Source organism: Telmatherina bonti, assembly GCF_933228915.1.
Source record: "Telmatherina bonti genome assembly, chromosome: 3".
NCBI lineage: Eukaryota > Metazoa > Chordata > Actinopteri > Atheriniformes > Telmatherinidae > Telmatherina > Telmatherina bonti.
Genome location: NC_136621.1, coordinates 17,406,076 through 17,426,494, shown reverse-complemented (window position 1 = coordinate 17,426,494; position 20,419 = coordinate 17,406,076). Strand labels below are relative to the sequence as shown.

The following is a 20,419-nucleotide window of genomic DNA, read 5'->3' as shown; positions in this document are numbered from 1 at the left end:
TAATATTACTGATAATTTACATAAATTTACAAGGGATGTAAAGTATTGAGTAAGCTTTAATACAAATAGAACTCACTGAATTTCAAGTCTCACAATGTGAATTACTTTATATTACAGGGAGTGTCATTGCATTATAAATCTGTCATATTTATAACCATGTCCCCAACAAAATCAGTACTTATTCAATCTCAGGCGCCTCTCGACAGTCGTCAGTTCTTCTTTTATTTCAAAATTTTTGACAGATGTGAAACAAGGAAGTTGTTCAACAGCTTGCGATGAGATATCATTCGAGTGTGTTGGGTTGTTTTTTTTTTTTGAAAGACATCAGACTGTCTAAAACAATTTCATAAGCTTTATTAAACAAAAGTATATGTCATGGTAACACCTTTTTAAAACACATCAGAAACAACAATGAACAATATGTTGACAGTTATTTATATTAATCTTGAGCTTTAAAAGTTCTACTTGAAAAGAAATGCAGAGATTGTGAGAAAAGAGCAGAGGTATCCTGCAATGACAGGACAGGAGGAAATCAGCACAGAGAGCTGATCTCACTCTTGCTGCAGCCCCACTTACAGCAAGCATTGGACAGTCCAACTACTACGTCCCGTCCGTTTCTATCTATGCCCCGTAGAGCCTCCAGCATCTCCTCTGATAATGGTGAGCGAGCTGAGCGACTGAATCTCGCAGTCCCAGATGTTACATCCAGCATCTGATCTTGGGATTTGGCAGAATCCTGCTCACTGGTAAGCTGAGGGATGGCATTTGTGTTCCATGGATCAAAGGGGTCCTTTCCAGTAAGAGCTATTAAAGAAAATAAGTGACATTCTCTAAATGTATTATTTAAATAAGAAAACATGGTATATCAAAGAAAATTACTTGTGTCAGTCTTACCTGAGTCTCCTATATTTCTCCTCCAGCGAGAACCACCACAGGTAAAGATGACAGCACGTATGAACTCTCTTCCACACAGTTTCACCCCATAGGAAGGCTGACCCTCATTACACTCGACCCTGTCTACCAGCACCACCAGCAAGCCGAAGGTCAAGAGTACTGCTTTCCACATTGTGTATGAATAAATAGCTCTCTGGTTTGAATTTCATTTTGGACAGTCTTCTCATCTTATATAGTCTTCAGGACCCCAGCTCACCTCCACTTATCGCCATTCCCAGAGATAAGACTGGGGACCTTTAGGGCAACAATGCAAAGAGGAAGAGAAAAAGTTGGGATTTAGTGGCACATGATGCTAAAGGGGATGTCAACAGAGCTCCTGGCAATCTAATCACTTGTGACCTTTTGTTGGCCTTTCTGTTCCTTATATCATTTGGGCTGTGCTGTGTGTCAACTGTGCAATCATTGGCTTGCTATCTGCTCTGGGCATATGATGGAGATCTCTATCCATTCAGTGATAACTCGGATGCAATTTATTGGGGACACCGATAGACCAAACCAAAGAGATTTCTGTAAATATCATGTTGAGATCGGGTCGTGGGGAAGTTGGAGCCCATCCCAGCAATCATTGGCCGAGAGGCAGGGTACACCCTGGTCAGGTCGTCAATCCATCACAAATTCAAAAGATGTATGATTTAAATCACTGTAGAGTTGTTGAATTTCTTGATAAAACATTTATTTCCAAACATATCCTTGTTATTGTTGTCTTGAGAGGCAGGGTGCACCCTTGATAGGCTGCCAGTCCTTTACAAGGCCAACACTCACACTCATTCCTATGGGCAAATTGGAATAACCAATTAAGCTAACATCCACGTCTTTAGACAGTGGGAGGAAGCCAGAGAACCCACACATACACAGGAAGAACATGTAAACTCCACACCGAAAGATCATCGTTCAAGCCTCTCCTGGTTAGGATCAAACCAGTTAACTTCTTGCTGTGAGGCCACAGTGCTAACCACTACACCACCCTGCAGCCCCGCAACAGAGAACATCTGAACTGGAAACAGTACAAACTGACAAGGGATGAGCCCAGACACATAAGCTCTAGACGGGATCAGTAGGCTAATGCACCTACAACATGACTGGCACTCATCTAGTAAGGACAGGGATATTAGTCATCTGAGGCATCTATCTGCTTGCCATCATATCGCTGAACGTCAAATTCACTTTTATCCACTGTGTAAGACTAATAAAATCCCTCTCAATAATCCAGCACGAACATTTTATTAGATTATTTGATCAGTCTTATGTGACTTAAAAATCTTTCTATTACATAATACTATAAGTACAGCTATTAGAGAAAAGAGCAAATATAATTGGAAATAGTGTTTAAGGCACAAATAATATGTACAGTTCTATCAAACTTTAAAATCAATACCTGGAATAACTACATTATTTAAACATATGCTGCAGGCTTTTGAAGAAAGTTTTCCTTGTAATTTCTTCTATGAGTCCTCAGAAATCTTTATCCAATCTTCATGGAGGGCTCCAAAACTCCTTTTTGGATGTTAACTGCCTTTTTTTTTATTGTCAGGAGATGATCCCACACTGTTGCAATAATGTTGAGGTTCTGGCTCTGAGGGGGATTCATCATTCCATAAGACTTGTCCCAGCTGATACCACCCAGTTCTTGTGTTCTTTGGCAAACCACAACTTTTTTCTGTATTTTCCTTCTTGAATATTCATCCTTGACATTGACTCTTCCAAGATGACAATTTCTGATCATCTCAAAAAATGAGATTTCTGTCAGGGCCTGATGCAGGAGCAATTCGCAGGTCCTCACGGAATTTCTGCAATTTCCACCTATATAATAAAAGATCAATTCATGTAACTGTTGATCATTTTTATTGTGTTTTTTTTAAAAAAAAAGTTTTCTTGTTCTATTTTTTTTAGATTTGCCTCCTTGTTTTATTCTGCTCTTATTCAGCTAGATTTTTAGATTTTTGAAGATGTGCTCACGTATATATATATATATATATATATATATATATATATATATATATATATATATATATATATATATATATATATATATATATACACACACACACACATATATATATATATATATATATATATATATATATATATATATATATATATATATATATATATATATATATATGTGTGTGTGTGTGTGTGTGTGTGTGTGTGTGCGCGCGCACCACTTAGAGATACTGTTTAAATCTGCTCCTTTTGCAAAGTTTTTTGTTACATGTATACATGCATGACATAGATGTTTCAATGAATCATATGAATCACTGAAAATGAGTGAGTAAGAAAAGCTTATTCAAAAACTTTCAGAGCTCCAGAAAACCAAGCTCTCAACCACTGCTCGATACTACTTTAAAAGACTAGAAAATGAGGTTGCTTTCTAACAATAGCAATATATAAAGTAATAAATGTCTTTAAAAACGTGTACTCGATTACATAATGATTATTTCTTTTCTTTAATGTATTACCATGTAACTATTCCACGTTCTGTGCAGTCATTGAAGCAGTATTACTGTAACAGTGGTCATTTGACGTAAGGAGCAGGCAAAAGTGATAGACAAGGACTCCAACCAATAAAAGGTCAAATATTTTACTGACGTCGAGACCGCCTCTTTGGTTCACCAATCAGTATATAGTATACGGCAGAGCAATGAAAAGAGGGTAGCAACAGTTGCCCCGGTGAAGGGTAGGCGCCATAGTCACGGTAGTCCTGGTGACAAGAACCAAGCAACGGGAGTCAACAACAACAACTGATATCTAGAGAATAAACTTTAACGACCATACAGGACAACATTGGGATATAAAGGTGAAGAAGTTTAATGTTTATAGATTCAGTTGTAGTTTCCCGGTAATTTTATACGCCTGATTGCATGTATAACCGCGAGCGTTCATGTGAAATCGTTCGAGCGTTTCGGTGATGAAAGTGGTTGCTAGCTTCTTTCCAAACGCAGACCGTTGTTATGGCGATGTCAGATCTCTGATAAGAGCACAAGATGGCGGGCGTGTTGTAGTGCCGTTCGTACTTTTTCAACCTCATCAAGTTGTTTAGTACAGTTTTTATTATAACGAAACTCAGGCGTGAATTGTAGCGTGGCTGTATATATTTATTGGTTAGTCCGTGTCAAAACATAGCAGCTGTCTAGCTTTTCAGGGCTCCAGTAGTTCGCCTTAAGCTGCTAGCAGGGAGTGCTACCTATCACTTTCTGCTCTGAACTCACTTTCTAAGAAAGCTGTCCAAAAGCACAATGTATATAAAAAATCACATGAAAGCGCTCGCTCATTTAAAGTCTGCGCGAGTGTTTAAAATTAGGTATACAAACGTGATGTGTTTTTTAAGTTTTTTTGTGACTTTGGAAAAGTTTTTGGTGTAACATTGAATTGGTAAAGTCACTACAGTGTGTCGGATGATCATCGGCTTGTGTTATGTGGCGTGTAGGTTTAGGCAGGAGTGGCTCGTCGCCCTGTAGGATGGCCTAAAGTCCTGACTGACAGTGGCTTGAATTATTGGTATTAGTTTTGTTTCCTAGTTACGTAACATGGCTCTGTCAGCGGCCGCATATTTTCCTCAATTTAAGTGGTTTTACGGTTTTATTGATGATGAAATATTATCCATGACCAGCAAGTCTCAAGCTGCAAGTTTATTTTGCTTTATTTCTGATGTGTAATATCACACGTTCATACTGATCCAAACAGGAAAGGCTTTAGACCACCGCTTAGTTTCAAACAAAAGCCTTCCTTCCTTCCCTGGTTTATGTTACATGCACGCACACTCACATATACACATACACAAACACACACTCAATTTATGTACCTGAATTTTGATAATAAGGCAGCAATGTGTATTTTTCTGTTCATAGTACTTTCGTTAATGAATGCTGCTTCTTTTCTGCAGAACTAGTGCCTCTAAGCATTGGTTGCCATGGCAACATGTGGATACTCTGAGGACCTTCAGTCTCAGCAGGCCAACGCAGTAACTATGGCAACACCTGCTGCCACCACACCCTCGTCTGCAAAGACTACTCACTTCCTGTCTGAGATCCCACCAACCTCTGGAACAATTTCAACTAACCAATCAGCCAGTACCTCTAAAACAGGACAGGATGCACTTTGTTCCCAAGCTCCACCCACCCAGGCCCAGAGCCAGAAGGCAGTGGTCCTGACTACTCCAACACAGCATTACTTGAGCACCGATATCCAGAAGAGTAATGGACAGAGCAGCTCACCTCAGTACATTATAGTGACCGTAACAGGTGAGAGGATGAAGGGTAACAGGGATGACTGACACTCTTTTTATATGTTCAGTTAAATACAATCTAAGATGAATGACTACATATAGTTTATTACATCATGTCCTTTATTCAGCGAAAATTAAGCCGAACTAAAGCGACAGTGTTCGAAAACTAAGTGACTGAGTAGCTTGCAGAACCATCTTTAGACACAGTAACCTGAAGTAATTTTTTAAGTTGATATTTAGTTTCTCATGTCACGATGGAGGAATTTGGGCCCACTCTCCTTTATAATGTTGCTGCTTCTCATTTAGATTTGTGGACCTTTATTTATGTGCTGCTTTGTTAATGTTTTATCACAGTATTTCAGTCAACTTGAGATATGGACTTTGGGTCACTGCAGCGTCTTGAGTCTTTGCTTTTTCTGCCATTCTGTTGTTGAATTGTTGATGTCATTGGTATCATTGACTTGTAGCATGATCTAATTTCAACTTGGCTTCAGCTGTAAGGCAGAAGATCCCATATTCGAACATGTATATACAGAGGAGTTTATGCACAACTGCACAGATACTGTGACTGTTTTACAAATCATTACCCCTCTACCACAGTGTTTAACAGTTTGTAAGAGGCGTTTGAGCTGATAGTATTTAGATTTTACTGCTAATATTATAGTGTATTATGGACACCATCACTTCACTTACTACTTTTTTTTTAACCAAAGGACTTTGTTCCAGACGTCTTGTAGTTTGTTCAGACCCAACTTTGCCGGCATAAGCCATGCTGCCATGTTCTTTGTCGAGAGAAGAAGGATTTTTCTGACAACCTTTCCAAATAAGCCATATTTGTTAAGCCTTTTTCTAATTTTGCAGTTACGAACAATGCTAAGTGAGAGCTTTAGAGTTTGAGAAGTAGTTCTTGCTTCTTTTTTTTAAAATGACTATATAATGACTTTATGGTTTGACTTGGTCATAACTAAGCCTGATAGTATTTCCACTTCAAAATCTCTACAATTTAAAAAAAAGAAGAAAAAAAAAAGGTTACCTTCTTGTGTGTCAAAACAGGGAAATGTCTAAAACTGGCAGGATTCTGGCTCTCTAGGATTAAACATTCCTACCTCTGGTTTAGACTCTATAACTTGATGGAAATGTTTCCTGATAGGTTTAATATTTTTTGAATGGCTTTATCATAAAAAAAGTTATTATGTAAAGAAATAGTGTTGAAATCATTGACACAAAATAAATTATTTTAACTCTAAATTCCAGTAGAATATGAGGATTGCCTGTTTTCCTCTATTTATTGTCATTTCAAAATGGAAATCCTCGTTTTTGACTTTTTGGTAATGCATAAACATAATAAGTATACTCTGAAGATGTTACCTGTAGTTCAGAAAATTCTGTCTGGCTAAAGTCACTGCTAATATTTGGAGCTATTTCCCAGTGCGCATAAAACCTTGGATTTTTTTTTTTTTTTTTTGCCAGCTTGTTTCCTCATATGCTCATTGTCTCCAACTATTATTGATGGTTTTAGCTTCTATTATTGAGGGTTTTGGCTTTTTGATTGCACATTGAGGAAGAGCGAAGAAAAGACAAATATTAAAATCAGTCATTTCTGTTCGGTCAGTTTTGGCTCACCCACCTTTTAATTCCTTTGTCCCTAAGAGGAGCAGATAAATGAGAAAATACGATGACACTTTATTTAAATGAAAAGCATTCCTTGAGTCATTAACGTTGGACACTAACAAGCAGAACTTTATTTACTCTATTTTTGGCAAAAGCCAATGTTGAAAACTCACGCAAGCAGCTTTTCCTGCTGAGCTTTTATGGACCATTATTTTGTCTTGTTAAAAACAATCTATGATAGGGGGTAGATTAAATTGCTTGTCTTTTCTTGAAATTGTACTAAACTCCTTCTCAGACAAGCATGATTTATTGCCCGCTCTTTTAAGATAAATTTGATATTAATTGACTTAATTAATCACTGTAAATTGTTTGCGATGAAATGGATAAAACAAAGACCAATAAAGGCTCTGATTCCTAAAGAGTTTAAAAAAAAAAAAAAAAAAAGAAATTATAATATGCTTGTGCGGTGCACGCGTCATAATGATAAACTAAGCTGATGGATTTGGTTGCTGAGGTACATAGACTGAAAAGGAATAAATAATGGCTCGTGGATGATGTCTTTTCTTTTTTCTTTTTTTTTTGCATCTTCTAAGCTGTTATTTGTTGATGTTGCTATTGTGTTTGATGTATTTTTCATATATTTCATGAGCAGGACTTTAAGAATACAATTCCTGCAGACATCTGTGCTAGCTAATGTAATGTTTGCCTACAAGGCAATTTTTTTTAAATACCAGATTAATACCACATTAGAAGATATGCATATATAAAATCTTTTTACTATATTTTGGATATATGTTGACACTAAAGGGAGATCATTTTTTTCATATTGTTGGTTCCTTTCTGTACAGTATGTTTAATTTGGGACCATCTATTCATAGATCATTTAGCCTGCTAGTATCAAGTAACATGTGCACTCTCACCTAGACTGAGAGACTTGCTGTTTGTCAACTCATCATCAAGTAAGACTATTAAGAATGTTAAATTTAATTTACTTTATTTTATTAAGATCCCAATTATATAATTTATTACATCAGTTGCAAATGTTCCTGGGGGCATTATATTGCAAGTTTAATTATACACATACATACACACACACACACACACACACACACACACACACACAAGACATAATAAAACCATTAAATGCAATTAAAAACAAAAAAAGCAAACAAAAAATGACTATTATTTATTGTCATTCACAAAAAAAGCTTTTTCATACAAATTTCAAGGCACTGTTTAATATTATTCACACTCTCTAATCATCATATCTCTAAACAAAAGTTTCTTTTGAAAATATTTTTTTTTTCCAGTAACAAAAATCCTGGCAATTCATTTCATGAAAACCTGGCCCTGTAGAAAACTGCACATTGAAACAGATTTGTTCTGCTTAAAGGTAGAAAAACACCTCATCCCACTGGTTTATAATGATGTTGATCAGCAATTTTCGGTGTTTTAAAAAAAAAAAGAAAATCAGGAGTTTTTGTTACGATGAAATTGCAAATAAATTACCATTTATTTGATTGCATGTTTCATTACAAGTAGAAAATCCTTTGTGAAGATTGAAAATAAAAGGGGACCTTAATAACTACCCTGGGGGAACCCCATAATTCATCCCTTCCACCTCATAATAGCTACCATAAAAGTAGACTGTGTTTTCACGATTACCAAGATAGCTTTAGTCTGATCCGTCTATGATTATCATCTAATGTATCTAGATTAGATGCAACAACTCATATTAGTTAGTGATCTGGTCAGCTTCAAACCTGCTGGATGAAAATGGGAAAGAACAGCCTCCTTACTAATGAACATGTTTTGTTTTCATGTTGCATGTTGTAACACAGGGGTGTCAGAATCCAGTCCTCAAGGGCCGGAATCCGGCAGGTTTTTGTTGTTTCCCTCCACCAACACAGCTGATTCAAATCAATGGATCCAGCAGCTTCTTGTCAACCTGTTTGAGTGTTGGTCAGGTGTGTGTTGGAGCACAGAGACAACAAAAACCTGCAGGATACCGGCCCTCCAGGACTGCAGTTTGACACCCCTGTTGTAACATGATCTTTTTAAGGTTGAAGACCTGGAAGACCATCAGGAATAAAAACCCGCTTAATCAAATAAATATCCAAGACTATATTGACCTCCACAGCTGAATATTTGCTATTAGTTGAGACACCAGACTATGGGAGTAAAGTGAGATGAGTTTTGCTGAAATGTGTTGTTTACAGTATGAACCAGTTCAGATATTATTACAGGTCAACAGAGGTTAAAGTATGATGAGTAATGAGTGTAAAAACCTTGACTACAAGTTTTCAAAAACCTGACTTCTCTCCTCCACCCACGGCCCATCCCCTGTTTTCGCCGCCTATTCATCAGCCCACATGTATCTCTCATTTCCCTCTCTCATCTGATCTGCATGTTTACAAGATGGAGGGATTTCTTTCTCCATCTGGGGAGATTAGCTGTCCAAGGCTGTTCGACTGCAAGCAAAATATAAGGACGAAAGAAGAGTTGGACAGAAACACTCTTCCCCCTCTTCTTTGCTAGCAGTTTTTTTTCTATAAAGCTAAAAAAAAAAAAGACATTTTAGTAGCAACATGTTTTGCGGTGGCTGTTATTATGATTTGGAGGCAGTATGTCGTGAGTAACGAGCTTATTGAGATGGAGCCTTATTAATTTTGAGATTTGTTTGATCATGTGGTGAAACTTCTTGCGTCTCTTTCACAGAAGGCTCTGTTCACTCCAGTGACAGTCTGTCAGACTCCAGCCCGCCTGCCCATGGTGTCCCTACTCAAGAGGTCCAGCCAGTGCAGACCACCCCACAGGTAAGATGCGCACATGTATACTAATGCCATGTGTATGGCTCTGTTGGAGCAGGCCTTATTAGAAGATTGAATGAGGTTTTGTCTGACGCTGTGGATCTACTCACCCGCAGAGGTCAGTGTTGCAGGCGGTGTCGCAGGCAGCCAAAAGGATTCAGACAGACCACATCAGCAACCTACAGTCTTTGCGTATTAACCAGGAGGTAAACAGACACATAAAAAAAAATATGCGATGTATGTGTCATCATCCCGTTCTTATCATGTAATGCTGCTCCACTTGCACAGAACGGTCAAAGCGCACCTAAACCTTTCCACTTTATCTTCTTCTTTCCTTTTTTAGACATGGAATATTAGTTGTTTGGTTAATCTGTGAAGGCATTTTTCTGACATTTCATAATAATGGTAAACATATTTAAGTCATGCAAAATAAACTATTTTGCATACATAGTTTCCTATTTAGAAATGTAAGATAGTTTTACTCTCTTTAATCTCTCAACGTCGATCTCTGAGTGACTTTAGTAGGCCCTACATACAATGATGAATCTATGCAATCCCTGACATTGCCACTCCCATGATAAATTAATTCTTTCTAGAGAATTACCATAAGATCGTTTTTGGAAGTCAAGAAGAATCAATTGAAATATATCTTTTTACCATTTAATATGTTATAAAACACATCAGCTCTGCTGAAACTTTGCAGCTGATGGGTCACGGTCTTACCCTTTGGTAAAAGTCTTGTCATCGTCAGATGAAAAGACTGGCAGATATTTGTCCTGACGGTCTGCGTGTTCCAATGAGTTTCAGATTGGTTGCAGATGTGGTTGAGTTTCTGATTTCTTGGTTCAGACAGACTGGATACAGATTTAAATGTAAGATTTATTGTTTAAAACGTGAACTCATTCATTCATAGCACAGTCCAAGATGGAACCAGAAAGTCAGACATGTTATGTTAGCAATATATTCAGAGAGCGCAACAACCAAGGAGTATTTAAAAAGCTGTTCTTGCAACACAATATGGCATGTTGTTGCACAAGTGATCAGAATTTATTTAATTCTATATTTTTTAATTACTTTTTTATTTAACTGAAAGTTTAATTGCAGTGCTACCTCAAGCAGAAAACATCTTGGTTCATGTGGTTCACATTCTCTCCCATTCCTTCTTTCTTATAGTCTGCTTGGCGCATGTGAGAGATGCTGCAGCTGCATTACAAATTAGATGAAAACATGACAAAAAGCATTTAACATAGTTGTTCTCTTGTTTATTTGGCTCAGGCACTGTGAAAAAGACTTACCACTGTATATAATAGCGTGAGACCACCGAATCTTGTGAAATGCATCTATTTATTTAAAGGTGCATGTTATGTTGTTCCTCTGAAAGCAGAGCTTCTGAACAGTTCCTCTTTAAATTATGTTTTACATCTAAATGGATTGATTAGACAAAGATAGTGTCTGAAATGAGCTTACTAAACATGGTGCCTACTGGAGCTGAAATTTATGTGTCTTTGATGTGCATTAGCATTGTATTTGTAAGTACAGGTGATAAATGTGGAATGTAAGTAAACCCTGTTGCAGTAAAACCTCTAAGCTGGTCCCAGAGGTAGTCAAAGCCAAACTGGCGAGTATATGTTGAATATAAGGTCATGTGATGTAGCGCATCCGCCTTCCCAACGATAATTTTGTCAATCAACAGATTTTGTGTCTGCTTGCTGTCTGTAAGTAAGCGGACATTAAAACAATGCTAAGTGTCTTCACTTTGGCTTGTCTGTGTTACCAAAGGAAAACAACTGGACCCAAACAAGAATGCATTTTTCTTGTGGTAACATAGAGCAGCCACTGTTTAAAAGGAGCTTTTGAAAGAATGCTGCCGGGCCATTTGTGGAGCAGCTTCTGCAACATCAAATGGCCACAGGAAATGTGAGGTTCATTTGCACTATGGAAATCCGCTCAGCAAATGTAAAAATAGGTCAGCCTTCTGTCATGCAAGATGTTAGCAGCCATTATAGTAAATAATTACCTGTTTTCATGGTGGTATGAACTGGCGGTTGTTCAGTATTTTCTGTACTGTACTATGTAGATGTTACAGTTCCTGTTTTATCTTGATTTTATAAGTTTCACTGCATCAGACTGGGTTCAGAAACTGTAGATAACAAAATCCCTTTAATTAAAATTGTCTTGTTTTGCCGTTAGATTAAGCAGTTAGGATAATGCATGAATTAATGTCTTGTTTTGCCTGTGATTTTTAAGTGTCCAGCATGTGTTACATTTAAGAAAATACATTTGGTGTTACATTTGTTCCATTTTTACATGGAACTGAAGTATAGCCAAAGATCAGCCTCAGATTAGATCAAATCAAAAACCAATGAAGACATTGGATGCACAACTGCAATTGTATTGATTATGAATGTTTGCCTTCATGTGTTTGACTCTTGGTTACTCATCTGAAGAAGAGAAATATGCCTTCGCTGCATTTAGTCCAAACTGGTTCCGTAAATGTCGTTTTTTTCTCATTGTTCAGGTGGAGCATGTATACTCTGGCCAGGTTCAGTATGTGGATGCAGCAGGAGATGCTACTTTCACCACATCCACCATGTAAGTAGCAAGAAGCTGATGATGTCCAGCATCCTCACACACAATGCATCACACACACCTTGTGACTTTCCAAATGCTTTTATGTCTTACAGTTTGTGCTCATGTCTTTTTTTTTTTTTTTTTTTTTTTTTGTTCAGTCGATCAAGCAGCTACCCTTTTTCCGACTCGCCCCTTTACTCTCAGACCCCTCCCACGTCCTCCTCCACCTTCTATGAGGCCACACCTGCCTCTGAGTCAGACATCACTGGATCTGTGACCTCCCAGCCAGTTTCTGTGGCAACAGCAGGAGCCAATAGCGGGGCTGCTGCCAGTGGAGGGGGCTACATCATACAGGGAGGCTACGTGTTAGGGGGAGGAGGAGGACAGAGCTACTCCAGCCCTAACTCTCGTGCCCCACCTGCTACAGTGAGTACACAAGTTCAAAGTGAAACATGGGTCAGTATGACATGAAAGCCCAAAACATTCAACCCTGTGCTGTCCATCTTGCCCAGGTGCAGTGGTTGTGTGACAACTACGAGGGGGCGGAGGGGGTGAGTTTACCTCGCTGCACCCTCTACTACCACTACCTGCTGCACTGCCAGGAGCAGAAACTAGAACCTGTTAATGCTGCATCATTTGGCAAACTAATTAGGTCTGTCTTTATGGGGTTACGCACTCGGAGATTAGGAACCAGGTACACACACACACACACACACACACACTCCATCGTAAATAACATTTATATTTCACGTGATGGTTTAATCATAACTGTTCCACTGTGTGCTTTGCAGAGGAAATTCGAAGTACCACTACTATGGTCTGAGGATCAAATCTGGTTCTCCTTTGCTCAGACTGATGGATGAACAACAGCACATGGCGATGAGGCAGCAGCCTTTCTCACAGAAAAACAGGTATATTCTTCTTTCATGTATCTTTTTTTTTATTTTAAGATTAATATTTGAGATCTTTATATTTAATATTGGCCATCTTCATCTAAAAAGCCTTTTGTAGGGGGTTTATTTATTTACTTTGAATTGATGCATGGATGGCAATGCTACCTCGTGCTTTTTGATAGCAGTGATTCATTTATGTACAAGAGCCATTTCCTAAGAATCAAATTCAACATTCCTGAGATTTGACAACATATGTGTTTTTAATACTGAGTTCATAATATATGTTTATATAACTCCTTCCAATAGGATAAAACCAATTCAGAAGACACAGGGGATTGCCAATGGGACAGCAGGTGGGATAGGTCAACCACCAACATCACTCTGTGACATATCGGCCCAGGTGCAACAGTATCAGCAGTTTCTAGGTAAGAAAGCTGCACTAGACATCATGTTTAGTAGGCGTCCGTTTTTTTGATTATCATTTTTCTTCTAAGCAGACCTTGCTGAGCTGTGGTAACACTAACAGGTTAAAATGAACAAACTTCACCATCAGTGGTGTTTATTTTTTCTTTTTCATTCTGTAGTAATCCGTGTCATAATAAACTGCCTGTTAGCAGTAATTTAGCGCTCTGTAGAAGCAGCCACAGCTCTCCCCCGCCATATGCAGTCTTATTATTTTCTTAAGAAAAGTCAGACTGAAACAACATGTGTGAGTGTTTCGCTTTGCTGTGCTCTGTCGTGTGTAGAGGCATCAAGGCCGTTGCCAGACTTTGTGGACATTGATTTACAAGATCAAACCCTTCCTGACGGGATCCTCTTAGAACACCTCAAGGCCTTTCAGACTCTGTACAGAGAACACTGTGAGGTAAGTAGCTGTGGAGGAAAACAGGAAGCTTTCTCTGAAATTGACATTCCACTGTTATACACCTGAAAACCTATTTCTGCTCCCCTTTTTTCTACTTTGGATGTTGGTTGTTTTTGTCACATCTTTTTTAATCAATAAACATGACAACATAAAGATTAACACCGCTCTGTGATGTTGTGTGTCATTCACACAGGCTATTCTGGATGTGATGATCAATCTTCAGTTTACTCTCGTGGAGACATTGTGGAAATCGTTCTGGAGGTTCAGCCAAAGCAACGACACAGAATCACTCAACCTGTAAGCATCACAAACACACAACAGCAGAGTAAAAAATAAACAAAAATAACACAAGTTCATCCAGCACATTCCTGTTTCACTTCAGTAATTCTGGTCAAATGCCCTGCTTTCTCCTTTGCAACCATCTGAAATCTCCCCCAGACACAGTGAGTCTGAGAAACGTCTACCCAAATCCTGCCTGGTTGTGCTGTGCAAGTTTGAGCCTGTGCTACGTTGGACACGAGAGTGTGACAACCTGCTCTACCAGACTTTGGTGGAGATCCTCATCCCTGATGTGCTGAGACCCATCCCTAGTAAGTTCATAAAACCTGCAACACAGGTTATATACATGCATACCTACATTTCATTGATTGTTGAAAGGTCTTTACTTTAGCTGTTCTATAACAAATTGTTGCTTTGTCTCTAATAAGTGCACATTGAAGTGTGAAAGTGCATTGGTATATTAAAGAGTTTGCAAAAGCTGTTGAGATGTGGAATAAATATTTATTGTATTGCTTTAAAATAAGGAAACCATATCAAGTAATAAGAGAACGTGTTAAAGATGAAGCACAGACAATTACATGGCACACAGTAAAATTAAAAAAAAAAACATATTTAAATTTAATTTTTCATCAAGTTTTTCAGATTTTGAAATTATTTGATGAGAAAATCAAAGAGTGGACTTGACCCAAGTTGAGACTAATATAAGTACTTGTTTAAAATAAGTAGTCAATCAAATTCTAAACATTTCAATTTATTAAGAAATTAAATTAATAATATTCTAAAATATGTATATTTTTTAACATACCATTTCTTGATAGTCCCACATATATTCTCATATAGTTTGACAGAATTAACCTGGAAAGTTAGGGATGTTTCCAGGAACTGTAAAACTTATAGGTTTACGTTTTTACCCAGTAGATACCATCAGCTTTCCCAGCTCTGCACAAACAGTTAATGATGCTTTCATTTAAAACAGCATACCGTACTCATACACATTCACTTCACAGTGAGGCCCGCGAGCAAATGCAGTCCTGAACCATGAACAAGAAAACCAAAGTCAGTGCTAGAAGCGCAATTTGGGAATTTCTAAGTCTCTTTTCTTTTCGTTTCTTTTCTTTTCGTTTCTTTTCTTTTCTTTTCTTTTCTTTTCTTTTCTTTTCTTTTCTTTTCTTTCTTTCTCCTCTCTCAGGTGCCTTAACTCAGGCCATCCGTAACTTTGCCAAGAGTCTGGAAAACTGGTTGACAGGAGCCATGATGAACATCCCAGAGGAGATGGTTCGCATAAAGGTACGAGAATTCTCATAGAATACATATCAAGTGAGAGAGGTGAATCAGTTTTTTATGTAGATTTTCTTGCTATAATCCTGCATATGAACATAGATCTGTTAAGCTAGATCTGATGTCTAGAATCATTTCAGTGGGTTATTATAAAAAACTTACTAAAAAAAAAAAGACACAAATTGAAAAGGAGAATGTTTAAGACATTCTTCCAGCCAATGAAGCTAATAATATTCATCAGTTCCCACAACCAAATATGACTTATCTGAGTCTGTTCTCTTTCTCCTTTTGAAAGTACATTTCTACACGTTTCAAGCTTTCTCTTCTAATTAAACAAAAATCCAGGATGCCTCTAAATGCTGAATGGGAATGATCCTCATTATTCCCTCTCCTTACATGCAGTCCACTATCGTTTTTCACTCACTCTTTCCTTTAGGTGGTGTGTATAGGCTCCTTCTCCCAGACACTGCGTCGCTACACCAGCCTGAACCATCTGGCCCAGGCTGCCCGTGCCGTCCTCCAGAACTCTGCTCAGATCAACCAGATGCTCTCTGACCTCAACCGGGTTGATTTCACTAACGTACAGGTCAGCAAGTACTACTGTCTCTGTGGGATGCCTCCTTCTGTTAGTGTGTAATTGTGTTTTTTGGTGAAATGTGGCAGATCACTGAGCCTGTGTCCCTCTCAGGAGCAGGCATCCTGGGTGTGTCAGTGTGAAGATCGTGTTGTCCAAAGACTGGAGCAAGACTTTAAAGCCACTCTGCAGCAGCAGAACTCGCTGGAACAGTGGGCTACCTGGCTGGATGGTGTAGTTTCTCAGGTCCTGAAGCCCTATGAGAGCAACCCTGTTGCCCTGCCAAAGGCTGCCAAAGTCTTTCTGCTCAACTGGTCCTTCTACAGGTAAGGAAAGAAAGGAAAAATGTCATCTATAAAGATACAAGAAAAATGTTGTCTTTTTTTTTGGTTTTGTTGTGTTTTGTTGAAGCCACAGTTTTTAAATCTTCTCTACCCTCTCTCACTAGCTCCATGGTGATCCGGGATCTGACTCTGCGCAGCGCTGCTAGCTTTGGTTCTTTTCACCTGATCCGCTTGCTGTATGACGAGTACATGTACTACCTGATAGAGCACAGGGTGGCTAAGGCTAAAGGAGAGACACCCATAGCAGTCATGGGAGAAGTACGTGCCTGAACAAGCAGTTGCTTTCTTTGTGCAACTTAACATTTGGCTACTTGGATTTAATATTTGTTTTTTTACTTATCATGTTGCAGTTTGCCAGCACTGTCAAGAGCAGACACTCTCCAGACTTGGATAAAGGTGAACTACAAAAAAATGCCCCCCTTTGCACATATTGTTACGAGGGCTGTGACGTTATGCTTTTGTCCCGATTCTGATTTTTTTTTTTTGGGTGCCTTTTCGATTTAAATTGCGATTTTCACAATTCTTCAATATTGATCATTTTTGTAGATTAAAAACAAAATAAATGTAAAAACTTTTTTTTTTTTTTTTTTGCACGTCTTTTTTTTTCTTTTTTTTAATTTCAATTAGGGAAAAAACAACACAGTAGCCAGACCATCATTCCGCTGTTATAATGCCTAAGAAGACAAGTATAAAGATCAATAAAAATGACAAAAATTTTATAATGCATTATTTTTATTTATTTGAAAAAAATCAATTTTTTTTTTAACCAAAAAATTGATTTTAAAATTGTGAGGCAAAAAAAATCCCAATTTTCGATTTTTCAATTTGATTTTCCCACCCCTAATTGTTACTCTATTATTTATTTATTTTTTTAAAAATTTTATTAATGTCTTTGCTTTCCTTCACCAGAAGAAGAGGAGGATGAGGAAGAGGAGAGTGAGGAAGAAAGTGGAGAGATCTTGCTCCAGTCCAGCTCTCTTGGCAGAGTCGACGATGACAAGGAGGAGCTGGCACCTCCTGCTAAGCAACCCAGGATGAGTTTAAATCTGCCTACTCTGACAGAGACCCACGGTGCAACACCTTAGCCAGTCTTCTGTTTCACCGACACAACCCTTAAACACACTTTTGCTTTACATTTAACAACATGTCATCCCATCCTGATGCTCTGTGTATGCTTCCTGTCAGCAATGTGTGTGTAATGCGTGTGTGTGTGTGTGTGTGTGTGTGAAAGTGGGAGAACTCTTCTAATCCTCTACTCTGTACTTTTGTGCTGCCCTTCTTTATCTCTTTGCCTTCACTTGATGTCGTTCCCTTGTACCTTGTGCCTTTCCCAGTTTGTTCAGTGGCCATTCCTGTCCAGCCTGAGCTATATAAACACAGTATATTTTGGATTTTCCTCCTGTCCTGCCTTAACCACTGACCTGATAGCTGTGGAGGGAGAAGAAGACACCAGTGTTTTTCATTGTTCTCTTATACTCAAAAACATCCTCATTGCCTTTAACGCAGTGACTATGCAGGGGAGTGGGACTCTAGATGTATAGCATTGTCTGGAATCTACAAGCAAGAGTAGCATCTGGAATAATACTGCACCATAAACTTTGCTGGCATATGGATGTCAATTGACAGTGATTTGTTGATGCCATATTTTACTTTTGATGTAATTTCTCATTCATTTGGCCAACTAAATGATACTCTGTGCCTTTTGAAAGATTTTTAGCCTGAATGAAGCTTGTGCTCTATAAAAATGCTTATATATATCTATCTATCTATCTATCTATTCTGTATTGGTGGATTAATAAATGACGGTCCTGTGATGTAGTCTTGATATTGTCATGAACGCCTACCTTGTAGTGATTCTGCTTAGTCTGTTGTTTTTCATCTCTGTAATCACATGTTGTTTTTTTGTTTTTTTTCCAAACTTGTAATCTGTCTTTTACAAACACGGTAGATTTCTCAAATGCAGCATTTCCACATAAACATTTTCCCAGATCCTGTGCAACTTAAGTGCGCCACAGGTCAAGGCCAAAGTTGATCCCACCAAATCAGGAGCGTTTACTTTGCTGTATCTATGGCAACCTTTATACCAGCTCCAAGTGTCGACTACAACTGTCTGAAAGTTTTTGTAGGATTTTAGTAGACGTTTCTTTTCAGAGCATGTGTGGATCTATATGATGTATTTTTTGTGAACACAGTCATAATATGTATCCCAACTATTGTATGTTGTTTAGCCATTATTGCCTTAATGTCAACTATTTAGAATAACAAGATATATATTTTCCTGAGATGATGGACTAAGCATGAGAACAACCAGCATCTTCGTGTGTGGTATGGGCAAAGCTGCTTTTATTGTGTGGAACTTGGGAACTGAGAAAGTAAAAAATATTGAAAATATGAGAGTAGATGTGGATGTTTCTCAGGACTGGTTACCAAAATCCCTCCAGAGTATGAGATAGCAAAATGTTTACATTTAAACAGATTTGAGGTCAGCCAACGGTATCAGACTCAAAAGTTAAATCGGCTTCATGGAAAACAATTTTCTGTTCTAAGCTTGAACTGCAGAAGCTTTCCTAAATTTCATTCTCTTTATGTTATGCTGAAGACCTTTGTACTTAAATCTCTGATCAGTGTTTAAAGCTTTATTTTTACTGTCAACTAAAGATGTGATTGCTCCTGAAACATGTGTCAGTTCTTTGAACGGGATCTCTACAGAAATTATTTCTCATCTTAAACCATACCACAAAAAGGCTTACACAAAAAGTTTAAGGTTTTGATTTGTCCTCAACCTTTTTATCATCAAGTCAAATTCAAATTGTCATACTCCTTGTTTAAAAAAATGAATATGTAAGTTTTACAGTTGTAAATTTAGCCAGGACTTCACAATAAATGAAACAAGTGGCTTTTTTTTTTCTTTTAACCTCATACAAGCATTAATATTTGTTCAGGAAAAACACTGCCCTCATCTTTACAAAAGTAATAAATAAATATATATGACTTGTGATGCAAAATGTCAGCTACTGATAGCTCCCACATACCCATCAAAGCACCACAACACTATCAGACTTACTATTTAAATGGTTTAAATAGGACTGGGAGCCAGTAATCCTGTCAGGTGTTGTTGATGGAAAGGGGCTGTTCTGGGATGTGTATGCTGGACGACCAGGGAGTTTACATGATGCTGTTCCTGTGAAACTATCCCCACTGTGGGAGCGAGCCAGTCGTGGAAATCTCTTCCCAGCTCATACCATTGGTGCACCAACTTCTGGCTATTACATCCCTGAAAACTCTGTTTGTCCCCTGCAGGACTGGCTCATGAAACTATTCCATGACACTGGACGACTGACCACAGAACAGCACATGCTCAATGAAAAAAATCAGCAGGAATGGTTGTCCAGAAATCTTTCAGCTGGCTGAAGGGAAGGTGGCAGTGCCTTCTGGGGAAAAAATGACTGGGAAATCCACATGGTTAAATCAATGGTGCTGACTTGCTGTGCGCTGCATGATCTGTGTGAAGACCATGGAGAGACCTACGAGCCCTCATGGGATCTACTTGCAGCAGCTGTAACTGAGCCTGAGTTGGCAGCTGACCATAGTTTGGATGAAGATGGCACAGAGGTAAGAAATGCACTGATGAGTTACTTGTTGAGCAATAAGTGACATTCTCCCTTCCTTCCCACTTCCCAGCAGTGTGCCGTGTACGTAACTCACTTTGCATTTTGACAATGAACATGTACCCTTTGCAGAGCTGTTGCCTGTTTTTGTCTCATGCTCAAACTTTAGTCTCATGTGCTACGGCAACATACATTTAAAAGTCCAGCTTCGAACGCAGCCTGATTGTTGAAAAATTGTGCAACCATAAAGAGGAAAGCAGTGCAAGTCAAACCAAGATGATGACTTAAAATGGACTAAATATTTCATAATCATGAATATCTGAATAACTTTATCTTTTTTTAAAGACACCATCATCCCACATTGGATTTCAGGAGATTCCATATAATCTGGATGGCAGGGCTCTTCA

At 38.3% G+C, this 20,419-nt stretch overlaps 2 protein-coding genes across 2 annotated transcripts; one reads left to right on the top strand and one right to left on the bottom strand.

The window, feature by feature from the left end:
• Nucleotides 1-532: 532 nt before the first annotated feature.
• rln3b (relaxin 3b) lies at nucleotides 533-1,066 on the bottom strand (the record flags this gene model as incomplete). The annotated part of the gene is made up of 2 exons (XM_079238251.1): nucleotides 533-804; nucleotides 895-1,066. The coding sequence occupies 2 exons, from the start codon at nucleotides 1,064-1,066 to the stop codon at nucleotides 533-535; spliced, it is 444 nt and encodes a 147-aa protein (XP_079094377.1).
• Nucleotides 1,067-3,634: 2,568 nt separating this feature from the next.
• Nucleotides 3,635-19,051, top strand: rfx1b (regulatory factor X, 1b (influences HLA class II expression)). The gene is made up of 17 exons (XM_079264386.1): nucleotides 3,635-3,751; nucleotides 4,838-5,195; nucleotides 9,509-9,606; nucleotides 12,119-12,192; nucleotides 12,330-12,597; nucleotides 12,684-12,865; nucleotides 12,963-13,082; nucleotides 13,371-13,489; nucleotides 13,811-13,929; nucleotides 14,123-14,226; nucleotides 14,368-14,519; nucleotides 15,398-15,495; nucleotides 15,923-16,072; nucleotides 16,175-16,386; nucleotides 16,509-16,662; nucleotides 16,755-16,800; nucleotides 17,314-19,051. The coding sequence occupies exons 2-17, from the start codon at nucleotides 4,865-4,867 to the stop codon at nucleotides 17,487-17,489; spliced, it is 2,403 nt and encodes an 800-aa protein (XP_079120512.1). The 5' UTR covers nucleotides 3,635-3,751; nucleotides 4,838-4,864; the 3' UTR covers nucleotides 17,490-19,051.
• The last annotated feature ends 1,368 nt before the right edge of the window (nucleotides 19,052-20,419 follow it).

What these genes read in the sequence shown, in the direction of transcription:
- rfx1b (XM_079264386.1), top strand. Translation starts at nt 4,865, where the DNA reads ATGGCAACATGTGGATACTCTGAGGACCTTCAGTCTCAGCAGGCCAAC. An exon ending in ACTTTCACCACATCCACCAT is followed by an intron (nt 12,193 to 12,329) that starts GTAAGTAGCAAG and finishes TTTTTTGTTCAG; the next exon opens with TCGATCAAGCAGCTACCCTT. An exon ending in CCATAGCAGTCATGGGAGAA is followed by an intron (nt 16,663 to 16,754) that starts GTACGTGCCTGA and finishes ATCATGTTGCAG; the next exon opens with TTTGCCAGCACTGTCAAGAG.